Source organism: Haliotis rubra, unplaced genomic scaffold, assembly GCF_003918875.1.
Source record: "Haliotis rubra isolate DU_JTF1 unplaced genomic scaffold, ASM391887v1 Scf1050, whole genome shotgun sequence".
NCBI lineage: Eukaryota > Metazoa > Mollusca > Gastropoda > Lepetellida > Haliotidae > Haliotis > Haliotis rubra.
This window is the reverse complement of record NW_025764949.1, coordinates 36,283-48,994: the sequence shown is the minus strand read 5'-3', so window position 1 is coordinate 48,994 and position 12,712 is coordinate 36,283. Positions and strand designations below refer to the sequence as shown.

The 12,712-nt window shown below is 38.8% G+C and overlaps 1 protein-coding gene across 2 annotated transcripts in view; it reads left to right on the top strand.

Annotated features, from left to right (window-relative positions):
* Positions 1-2,285: 2,285 nt before the first annotated feature.
* Positions 2,286-12,712, top strand: part of LOC124276404 (condensin-2 complex subunit G2-like) — a 45,314-nt gene continuing 34,887 nt past the window's right edge. Inside the window, exons 1-9 of one of the 2 annotated variants that reach the window (XM_046712048.1) lie at positions 2,286-2,370; positions 3,782-3,870; positions 4,306-4,434; positions 6,512-6,629; positions 7,148-7,308; positions 8,984-9,118; positions 10,265-10,359; positions 10,883-10,952; positions 11,305-11,394. In XM_046712048.1, the coding sequence (XP_046568004.1) occupies positions 3,790-3,870; positions 4,306-4,434; positions 6,512-6,629; positions 7,148-7,308; positions 8,984-9,118; positions 10,265-10,359; positions 10,883-10,952; positions 11,305-11,394 (879 nt within the window). In that variant the 5' untranslated portion in view covers positions 2,286-2,370; positions 3,782-3,789. Of the gene's footprint in view, positions 2,389-3,781; positions 3,871-4,305; positions 4,435-6,511; positions 6,630-7,147; positions 7,309-8,983; positions 9,119-10,264; positions 10,360-10,882; positions 10,953-11,304; positions 11,395-12,712 lie in introns of both variants that reach the window. The other variant, XM_046712055.1, reaches the window with a different exon arrangement.

Sequence of the window (12,712 nt, the reverse complement as noted above, 5' to 3'; positions counted from 1 at the left end):
AGTACCGTGTTCAGAGATGTACATTTTTAATTGAAAACTAATGAAGAGTGATTTTGATGTTTAATAGAATCTCACCCTCGTGTCTTCTGATATCAAATATATCAACACGAGTTGATAAAGTTACAAATATCCGAGGCTTGCCGAGACACTTGGATGAGATTCCCTCTATATATAACAACGTCAAGCAAGCCATAAGAACTAAATGATTATCTGCCAGTCGCATTAACCTCCATAGCTATGAAGTGTCTCGAGCGCATCGTTTTGATGTTTCTGAAGACAGAAGTAAACCATCTACTTGACCCTCTACAGTTCGCATACAGATCCAAGCGCGGAGTTGTTGACGCCACACTCTTTCTTCTCAACAACGTATACAAGCCGAGACTCCCAAGTCCTACCTTAGAACACTGTTCGTTGACTTCTCTTCAGCCTTCAACACGATCCAACCCCACGTCACGGTAAGAAATCTGCAAACTATGGGAGTGAATTCACAACTGATTCGATGGGTCGGAGATTTCCTCCATGCAAGATTTCAGTGTGTGAAAGTTAACGACAGTGTATCGGACATGAAGGTTGTCAATGCAGGAGTGCCGCAAGGTTGCGTTATGTCACCAGTCCTGTTCACTCTATACACCAATGACTGCACTAGCGTAGAAAATAACTGTATAAATGTGAAGTTTGCTGATGATGCAGCCATTGTTGGTCAGATGTATGATTATGAATCAGAACGACGATACAGAGATAATGTAAAGAATTTCACATCATGGTGTACAGAGAATCATTTGATTTTAAATGTGAAAAAGACAAAAGAACTCTGTATTGATTTCAGAACTAACTCCCCAACTGTACCACCTTTGTTCATTAATGATGAACCAATTGAGACAGTCACTGTACAAGTACCTTGGAACTTTTATTGATAACAGGTTAACGTGGAACACCAACACAGATGCCCTGTATAGTAAATGTCGACAACGCCTCCATCTAATGCACAAACTGCGATCTTCTAATGTTTCCCAATCTGTTATGATGTTGTTTTATACCACTTTTATTCAGAGTATACTCACTTTTTCTTCTCAGTGCTGGTTCGAGTCTCTTTAAGTCAAAAACACATCAAAACTTAACAAAATTGTAAATACAACTAGTAAAATAGCCGGGGTCACTTTCGATAATCTTTCACTTCTCTATGAGCGGCAAAGTACTCAACGACTGAAAAATCATTAATGAAATCAAGAGTATAAGCTTTTACCTTCGGGCCGCCGCTATATAGTACCAATCACCAAGACTAAACGAGCTCGAACGTCGTTTGTACCTCAAAGTATTACAATTTTAAACAAATGTTGAATGTCCAGCTTTCATCTTATTCATTTATTTCTATTTAAGCACATATTTATTTCTTTTTATGTTTTTAGTAATGTCATATTTTATGTTGTTCTTCATTTGTATTTTTGTCAAGCTCTGTGAACCAAAATGAATTCATTTTAAGGTAATAAAGTATTGTCTGTCTGTCTTATGTCATCCATTGTTCATGACGTGATAGGCGGTTTTATATGACGCCGATCCAACAATCACGACAATGGCAGAGCTCATATATTCGCATTGGGAAATCCACATTAGGGAATACTCCCGTACCTCCCGTTCTTCGTTAATAAACTGATTTCAGAATAGATAGATAGATAGATAGATAGATAGATAGATAGATAGATAGATAGATAGATAGATAGATAGATAGATGTTCCAAAGAATCACTCAGTTGGTCACACTGCGTCATACTTCCCCTCGGCTAGTAACTGTAACTGACGAAAATGTCTTCATTTAAGGATTTAAGCACAGTTTAATCGTGTAGCCATTTCCATTCACGTTTACTCGTTTTCGCATGTTTAGGAACACGAAAGCGTGCGATGAAATACATTATGTAAGTGCGAACTCCTCACCGCGATAATTGAATCATATGCTATTTGCCTCAAGCAAATAAAATGTATAAGCTTTACCGCTTACCGTTTTTGTTATTTAGCATATCCAAAACGTTATTTCGGGAAAAACATATTTTTGTAACAAAACCGTACCAACAACACTGTATGTGTTGTGCATATTATTTATGGATATTCCAAATGGAACAAAAAACTGATGCATATAACATAAGTTGTATTAAGAAATGCAGAATAGGTTCTACCGCATTCGTCACCACTCGCCCCTTTCCGTAACCGCTATTCGGCTTGTCCCGGAATGACACGAGTTGGTCACGAATGGTTCTACCGTTGGTAAGCGCCGCGCAGTTTGGTAGACAGGAGCCCAGTCACATACAAAAAAATCTCGTCTGTGTACGAGAAAAGACGAGATCATAATATTGTGGCGCAAAAATTCAAGAGCAAAGAGGTACTTTCCGAAACCAATGTGGTCAAATTTGAATGTGTCGATCTAATCGATTCGATTTGTCAACCAGTGAGAGGCTGCTATGACGTTATGACACTGATGATCACGTCTTGTAATGTAACTTTTTGAAAGCTAAATGGGTGGGGCGAATAACGGGATCGGGTAGACAGGCTCGCTGGCTTGATTGTAGTGCATATAAATATTATTAAATAAACTCGTATTCTAGCCAAAGTTTAGTGCAAAGTCGTTTAGTTATATGCCGGACTAACTTGATCAGCTGTTGATTGATTAGACTAACAACTAGTCTCTGAAATGAACATATTTTACTGAAAAAAGTTCATAGTAAAAAAAATATATATATAATGAAAAGCAGCCCTGAGACTTTCTTCATTTTCAGATTTTCTAGACTTGTGTGGGCTTTCTTGGGTATATTTGCTTCGGGGTCTGTACGAGAGACTATTGATTGATGCATGCAGAGACCATATACCGATATCGATACGCTGGTATGTGGCACCTGATGCATGCCATCCCAGTCAATGGATGGGGAGTAGTGCACTTTACCGATGCTCATGATGTTGATGTGGACTGTCTGGTACAGAGTTAGCCGAGAGCCACGATGCGGTCCGGAAAAAGTTCCTTCCGTTCCCCCTACTCTAAACCTAATCCTAACTTAAATTTTGGACTTTTAGTCATTTTGTGAGTTCTCTAGCAATTGTTGTGTTAAGTTTTGTTAATAGTTTTAGTATCCACGATATATTTATATATATAGGGATGGGGAAACAGGAAGAACTCTTACCTGCGGTCCTATACATAATACAGTCAAGACATGACATCGCAGCTCTCGGCTTTTCCAGTCAATTATTTACAGACCACCATCGCATAGCTGGAATATTGCTTAGTGCGTTGTATTAAAAGCAAACTACAATTTCAATTGTGCAGTCTCACAAGTCAACAGGTGAAAGGTGCTTTGACAGAGACATTTTACATAAAGTTGCAATTTGTTCATCAGCAAGGTGTGCAAGAAGCCTGTGTGTGGTTTGGGATTCAAATCCTGTGTTTGCATTGATTGTCACCAAGACCATGCTAATGGGTTTTACCAAAGTGGTCAACATATGGGACCTGCATATCTTTGTGCTTTCCTCCTAGCCAACAGGCCATAATTACAAGTCTATATTGAAATAAATTAGAATGGTTTCAAGTTCAAATTTGTGAATTATGATAACATTGACTTCCTTGCAGTCTTGTGGGTTCGAGTCCCCACGTGGGTACGAAGCCCATTTCTGGTGTCCCTCGTGGTGATATTGCTGGAATATTGCTAAAAGTGCCGTAAAACTAAACTCACTCACTCACTCTTGTGGGAGAAAGGTAAAGCTCTGTGTACTAACATATTCATAAAAATTATGTTATGTTCCAGAAGTCATCATGCCAAGCACAGAGTTGTTCTCCCTTTGTGAGAAGAAAAATGCAGATGGAATCATCTCGTTCATATCAAGTGAATCCAATGTAAGATTTTGGCAAACTTTGATGACATCGTTACAGGGGAAGTGAAATGGACTTTAACTTTAACATTGTGCAAAATAGTTTCCAAATTTTGCAAGCCAAGTTGGCTAGCTATGCCTGAAAGTTACTAGCTCACAAAATAATTCACTTGCTCAAAATTGAATGTAGACCCGGGTTTCATCATTATGTTTCTAATATGATGAACATTTGTATCAGGCAATAATCTTGCATGAATTAAAAGTGTATTATAACTTAACAAGCCGTAGAGAGTGATATATTTACAAAATAACCCCATGAAAATTCACTAGCCAGTCGGCCCAGTGACTGGAGATGTACTGGGCCGATTGGATTTTTACTAGCCACGGGCTAGCGGACCAGTGAGAATGTTAATAATTAAAACTTCATGGGGGTTATTATTTTCTTTAATTTATTCTTCAGAAAAATCAGAAAGCAAGAAAACTGCGAGAGACATTGTCATCTTGTCAGCAGCGAGATGTCAGTGATATGTGGACGGAACTGTACTCCATGACGACAGAGGCCATCATGAGTCTGGATGAAGATGAAGAAGTATATGAGTTGTCTTTCTTGATCTCGTCTCCAAATTATTGTTCTGCCCTTTGCCTGGTGTAGTTGTAGCAAGAAGTATTGTTACTGTTATTAATTTATCAATTCATTTACACTCTGTTTTGCTACTTAAACTGTGAAAATCCTTGCTTGTAAATTTAAATATGTTTGGCTTAATAAAGTGTTGTGGCATGGATCATAAAGCTGATTTCTGAAATAAAAAATACCACACCAAATTGTTTGCTTGTCAGGTGAAGTGAACTAGGGTTTAATGTCGTGCTTAAAGGTCACATGCAACCAAAAAATGAAACATAATCAAAACACAATTACCACTTATTCATGACATAATATACATTGCTGATTATGAAAAAACATATAAACAAAATTATAAGCGTACAATCGCAAATCAAAAGTGCAATATTTTGTACTTGGGTTTACTTCCCAAGAAACGAAGCAGCCGGGATACCGAACCCAGTCAGAGCGGGTGGGTGTGCACTCAAGTGTAACGGCTGGTTCATTTGCAGATGCCCTCACAGCTCATTGTGTGTGTATATATAGAGATGTTGGGTTTTGTAAATACATGCAACATTTTACAATCAACAGACATCATAACATGTCATGTGTACATGAGTGCAGCCCAGCGCAGCTGTTGAAACCACTTTTCCCCCAAGCGCTTGGGGAAAATTAGTGAATCGCTTGAACTCCGATTTCGCAAGGTTTTTTTTCATCTCGTTATTTTTCAACTTAATAAGTTGAATTTGCATTTTTGATGATTTGTTTCAGTAAGTCCATGTTTGTTGATATCTCACAGGTGCGAGCTTTTTATATGTTATGATAGTAAATTAACTGTTTATATAATTTCATTTGTCTATTTCACCACACGTTCTTCTTACCGAGTCACTTTCTCAGTTCGATACTTAAAAGCCATGTCATTATTTAGCGTTGACAGAATTTCTAACTGTGATATAGATATGTTGTTGTCACAGACAAAACTCAATGTCTTGTTTTATTGACACCTGTGTGTCTACCTGCCTGTCTGCTAATGACAATATTCAATACACAGCTGCTATCACTGACCACATGCAATTTGAACTTAACACCAATCAGGCTATACACCATAAACAAAATGCATTGATTTATGGCCCGAGTTCGGTCTCTGTCACATTATGTAATTACACAGACAGGCAGGTGTGATACTTGAACACATGACATGTTATGATGTCTGTTGATTGTAAAATGTTATACACAAAAAATGAGCATGTATTTACAAAACCCAACATCTCTCTATATATATATACACACACAATGAGCCGTGTGGGCATCTGCAAATGAAGCAGCCGTTACACTTGAGTGCACACCCACCCGCTCTGACGGGGTTTGGTATCCCGGCTGCTTCGTTTCTTGGGAAGTAAACCCAAGTACACAATATTGCACTTTTGATTTGCGATTGTACGCTTATAATTTTGTTTATATGTTTTTTCATAACCAGCAATGTATATTATATGTCATGAATAAGTAATAATTGTGTTTGATTTTTTGGTTGCATGTGACCTTTAAATAATCCCACTCAGTCACCTTATACTGACTCTAGTCTGAGCCAACCAGTCCTTGTTTTACCCATTAATGCTGAGCACCAGGCAGGGAACAACGAGTACCATAGTTTAATGTCTGTTTGGTATGATATGGCTGGGGATTGCTTGTCAGGTCACATGATGAAATATAGAGTTTAGGCCACAAGATTGATTGAATATTGCCTTTATTTTCATGAAAAGTGAGGACGTATTTTTACTTTCTTGCAAACGGGTGACAGTTAGCATTGAATGGCAGCATCTGGTAATGACAATGTTACATGCAACTGTCCCTTGATGTAAGGGTGCATCAGATGTCTAGTTGTGTTACTTGTTATTTGTCTGTATTACTGTAGTGCCAGTTCCTGTGTTATTGGCCACTTTTCTTACATGAACTTACATCTTTGTGAAAATGGATTATCATCACAATTTATCTATCTCAACAATGTTTGCCTGAAACCGTTGACCTGAGTTGCACTATATAGCTTACAGTTACATACTCCTCTTTACAGAAAATGAGCCACACATTTTCCTTACTGGAGTGTGTGGTATTCATCGCCCGGGCTACCTTGCACAATGAAAAGGACCCAGTTCCACCTTGTCTTTTCGAAACTGCAGTCCTTCTTCATGGTGAGTGATGGCTAGATTAATTTATTTACAGGCCGCCATGATATTGCCTGTGGGGGTGAGGTAGAGTTGTAGTTAAAGGGTTTTCTTGTAGCACTGAAGACCCTGGTTCGAATCCATGTGTGTGGACAATGTGTAACACCCATTTCCAGGGGTGGAAAAATAACTTTAAAATTGCTAGTGTACTCCGGTACCGTGGCACATGTAAAATCACTTGCCCTGATAATTTTTCCACTATACCAGCCGTTTTCTTGTTGATTTTTTAAATAAACAACATAATTAACATTGGAAAGTCAACTGGGGACCTGTATAAATTTGCTTGCCTGACAGAAAAAAACACAGGACTCAGACGTCGGGCAATGGGTTATTTCCACCCCTGCATTTCAACTAAGATATTGCTGAAATATGACTGAAAGCAACATAAAAACTCACTCACTCAAACCCACTCAATCACTCACAATGCTGACTAAAGCATAACACAACATTCATTCCCACTTAGTGCCTGTATTGCTGGGCTGCAGGTGTGCTGATGTCTCTGCCAGAGGAGGCGCTTGGCCTGCGTAGCGACATTGCACAGCTGCTAGAGGTGTGGTGGCGCCGGGGTCTGGAGGGGAAGGAGGAGGTTGCCGTCAACACACTCCACTTCTTCTTGGAGAGTGCTCAAGCTGCTGAGAAAGTTACGGTAAGTAATACAGGAGTTTTTCAGGCACTCAGAATCAGTTACTCCATCCTGTTCGTTAGTTTTTGGAGTCCAGTTGTTAACTGGTACCCGGGTCTCCAGATAAGGGCCGTATTGGCGTATGTACGGATAAAAAATATGCACGATACGGTAGGAAATAATTTAGAAAATGTAGCAGATACGCACCACAGCAATGGTGTACTGTCTTCAAATCATTTACAGACGTATTTATCTGAAACAATATTGTTTTATTGTTTATTGACCTGTTTACACAAGAGTAACGATGTTGTGGTGCATATATGAAACGAAACACACGATTACTGATACTCCATTAAATTCCATTCATTACTCTTAATGTACTCTTAAGGTTTTCCAGTACTCCTGTATTGAAAAAATAAGGAGTACGTACTCCTGATGTTGAAAAATTATCTGGAGCCCTGAGTACCATTTGTTGTTTGTGATCACTCAAACAAATATTCCTGAAAGTTTTTCTATTGGAATTGTTGCTTACCAAAGACAAGATATGCAAAATGGAAGGATAACAGTCAGCAGGCATTTATATTCAGGGATGGCAAGTTTCTGCTGATCAGTGGATTTTATTTCAAATTGATCAATTGAAACCCTCCCATTCGATGACACAATATTAAGTTTTCAGCTGTAAATAGATTTTCCTGTTGCCATCCCTGTATATTTCATTAAGAGGCAATGTGGTCACTGGTCATTGTTAAGACAAATTAACCCTGTTACCATGGTCAAAGCAGGTCAGACGATTTATGTTATTATTTGACTCAATGTAATGAGGGGCGGTGGGATAGCCTCGTGGTTAAAGTGTTCGCTTGTCACACCAAAGACCAGGGTTCGATTCCCTGCATTGGTACAATGTGTGAAGTCCATTTCTGGTGTCTCGTGTTGGGATATTGCCAAAAGTGGCATAAAACCATAGTGACTCAATATAATGAATGAAAAATCACCTTGTCATGTGCTTTGTAATTCGAGAAAATTATTTGCAAATTGCATTTGTTACTCTATATTCACCTAATACAGAGATGCTATACTACTCTGAATTTGGCGGAGTTACTCTGATTTTCAAATACAAAATCTGCTCTCCGATTTCTCTTTAAAAAACTCCTATTTTTTAGAAACAATTCTGCATTTATTTTTACTGTATATTTGAGTGAACACTGGTAAAAGCATTCAGAAGCTTAGCATGTGATCATTTGGGTGTCGATTGTGTATATTAAGTATACTGTTTAACAATGATTGGCGTTATTTCTCGTTTTTTGCAATATTTATATAATCATTCACATTGTACATTCATTATGACATGTTTACTCTTCCTTCCATTGTATCCCGGAGCGGTATTCATATAAGCTTATGCTTGTTTACCAATCCGGTTCCCTTCTTTGGAAATAAATATGTTTAAACCATATTAAGTGTTATTGACGATGAAGTTTTTCCCGAATGCATGTCCATATGAAAGTGAAACAAAATGGCAGAGCCCAACTCGCACCTTTGGTGCTCAGGCCTGGCTTTCAGCCAGTCATGACTCCGTTTTTTCTTAGATTCAGGGTTGGCATCTCTGCTAATAGTGGATTTGTTGCATCTGTGCTGATGACACCACCTTTTACAAGTTTTATGGAATTGGAATCAACACTACCTCTGCATGTACTTGTTGCAGGCTGTCAAGGTGAAGCGTGTGTGGGCCATGCATGAAGCAGTCCTGCTTATCAACTGGGACAATGATGAGATGGAGTCATTCAAACAGAGGCTGCTTGCTTGTGTGGCAGCCAAGCCTTTTCTCCGTGAACCTGACGTAAGTCTGATCCAAGCATATAGTTGTCCATGATTCCAGATCGCTCGGTTATAGTAAGTGTATTTAGTAGTCGGGGGAGCAACAGTTTGGGTTGGGAAGGGGGTCCAACTGACAAAGTGTTGTCTAAGTGCTGCTTTTGGCCCTGCTGAGTTGCATCCTCTGGACTTGCCAGAAACCTATGATCATGGGTTTGATTCACTGTTCTCCTGGATGATATTTCCAGGTTTGTCAGCGCCATATCTGTGCTTGCGGGTTTCATCGAAACAGCGAATGTCTCCATCTCCTCTTCTAAGCTGACATGCCGTGATATACTCTGTTCAAAGCAGTGTTAAATCAAACACACTCACTCAGTGAGTTTGGATTTACATCACATTGAACAGTATTTTAGTTGCATATAACAGCATGATGATGCACTGATATACCCTGCGAACAGTTCAAAGCAGTTTTAAATCAAACACTCACTCAGCATAGGCGGATCCAGAGGGGGTTACTGGGGTGCACACCACACTTTTGTCCTCAAAGTTTATTAAATGACCCTTGAAACTCTTGTGAAAACAGTGAAAATGAACTGTGCATCCCACCTTTGTCAAAAAGCTGTGTCCGCCTCTGCTCAGTGAGTTGGGATTTATATCACATTGAACAGTCTTCTGGTTGGATATAACAGCACAAGTATTTATATGGATTAATGTTTTCACATGGATGAAAGTCAAGGGTATTCAGATATTAAAAGTGGTCATAGATGGTTGGCATTCTGATGTACAGTGTTTGAGTCAAGGTACTTCAAAATCTTGGTTGTTAAAGATCAAGATTATGACAATGACATCCTACATTCATGCTGAATTTCAACTCTGATCATGAAGCTGACAAACTCATTGGGAATTAGGACACAAAATCACTTGATCCTGGTATGTCTAAGGGAGGTTACTCTGGACAGAATGGGATACCTTACATCACTGGGCCCTTCTGTCCAAGGGTGAAGAATGAGAATAAATGATTTACTTCTATGTATTTTCTACTGGTTATTTTGCAGTATTGATAATCTAGTTGATTGTGTACCATCTTAACATTAAAGATGAAAAAGTTTTTTATCACTTGGAAACTCTCCCAGCAAATTGCAATGGTATCTGGACACGTTCATGTTTTTAGGGTAGAAAGTTTCTGGCCTTCCTCTTCAACATTTCTCCAGAGTTCACAGGTCAGCTTTATGTGAGGTTTAAAGAATTCTTCCCTGGATCAACAAGGTAAGGTTCACTCAACACTCTTCACTAACATGACTGTGATTATCTCCCTGTTCTGTGTAATGTAGCCATACAGCTAGGCTCTTTTATTCTAGAGTCCGAGGCTAAGAAGGAACCTTGCCCAAGGAAAATGTGATTTTCTCCCTGTTCTGTGTAACGTAAAAGTATCCATTCTGAATAAAAAGTCAGATTTGATCCTGCCATAGGAAATTATCAAAACAAAAATGGCAGCTGTCTATTTAGCATTTGGATTAACTTTCAAAACATTTTGTATTGGCTACAACTGAACTTTACAGAACCATACCCAGTCCCTTTACCATAAAGTGATTGATTTGTGTCATAACGCCCTCATTTTAACTTAGTTTTACGATATTCTTACAGTGCTATGATATATTGTAAGAGGGAGTACAGAAAGAAATGTCGTTAATGTTTATGAGAACAAAGGCATTTACCTGATCCTTTGTGACAAACCAAGACCTTTATTACAGAAGTGCCTGTATTACTGAAGTTTCCCTTTCATCCACAGGGACATGAGTACGTTCTATGGGGAAGTTTTCTTCCGAGCATGGAAGCAGGCATCTGGGCCTTGCTTAGAGGTAAAACAAAAGAACAAGTAGAGATTACAACAGGTGGTCGATGTTATGAGCAACTTCCCATGTCATCATGGTTTGTTTGTTTGTTTATTTTTTAATGCCACACTCAGCATTATTCCAGCTATATGATGGTGGTCTGTAAGTAATCGTGTCTGGACTTGTCAATCCAGTGATTCACATCATGAGCATCGATCTACATAGATCATCAGGGTACGATGATTGCCTCATTAACTCGCCTCTTACTGGGACCCAGTAATGTGGAATGCTCACAGGATTCTTTAGTAATTACTGTTGTAACTGTCCTAGTTCTAAATCTATCGGTTGTTTTAATGATCAGTGGAATATATTTTTTCAGAAACTTGAAAATGACTGTATTCAGAACCTGATGAATCATGCTGTCCATGCCAGAAGAGATGGAACCAACATATTCTCACTGTTGTCACGGGTACGCCTTCTTTGGGTGTTGTCTGTAGAGTACTTGACTTTTGAGTGTTTCATTTATTGTAAGGTAGGGTTTCTGAAATTTTTGTTATTTAATCTAACTGTCCAACTTAAAAAGAAAAGGTTCAGGATGCATTTTATTGGACAACCATACCAAGTGGCATTTCATAGGGGAGATAACTTTGGTTGACGTAATGTGTGATGGCATCATATAAACCTGAAGGCTGCTTCTCACTATATATTAGACATGGCTTCTTTTCCCGGAATTACCGCATGTGAGGTTTTAGTTTGTTCCCAGGTTTTACTTTTCGTAATTAAGACCTATTTCCCGGTTTTACTTTCTGTAAGTAAGACCTCTTACCAGGTCTTCTCGGTCTTACTTCTCCCCACCCTCTGGTCTCGGGTCTTACTTTCCCAACCATAACCTCGGAGTCGTGCTTTATCCTACACATACAACATGGTAACAGTGCAGTGACGTCATAGGTTTTAGAACATAGCAAAGCATTACTTTTCACTGTTGCTGGATGCCATAACATGGGACTCATCCTTTTTCTTTGGTATGTGACGCAATATACTTGCCATTTTGACCTTATTTAGTAATTCTTGGGTTTAGTGCTTCTCACATCCAACAGACAGAAAATGTGTTGTTAATTGAGCCCACGTGTGCAGTGAAGAGAAATGAATACTAGCAAAGCAAAATAAAATGGGTCACACATGTAATAACGATTTTACTCGCAGTGCGACATTGCAGACTTTGACATTGTAATGTTGTTTGGACTTTCAATATGACAAGGATCTTCACTACAGCTAACTCTTAAGTGTTGATAATCTTAGAGATTTTGTGAAATCTCTCTCCAAATGCTGTATTAATGTTGCTCAATGTAGAGGAGTCGACCACTCAAAAGTAGAGAGTGATACAGACACTAAGAAACTGAACACAAGCACCAGTAATTCTGTCAAACCACGAACTATGTTATACATAGTGTGGATAATAAGTTGTTATCCTTAGTGTGGGTTATGAGTTGTTATCCTTAATGTGGGTTATGAGTTGTTATACTGAGTGTGGGTTATAAGTTGTTGTACATGTACTTTGTGTAGGTAAACTGGGACTCTCTATTATCGCGGGCTCTCTATTATCGTGGCACGCGAAAACATCGGGAAAGCAGAAACACCACGCCCCGCATCGGCTGTTTTCATATGCAAATTACGTAAAATATATTCATCGCTCTTGAAAAAGTCATTAATTTCATTGGAATGTCATGTCTAATCGTAGAAATATTAAAGCATTCATCTTTTCAGTAAGTTCTGGAACATTTTGAAAC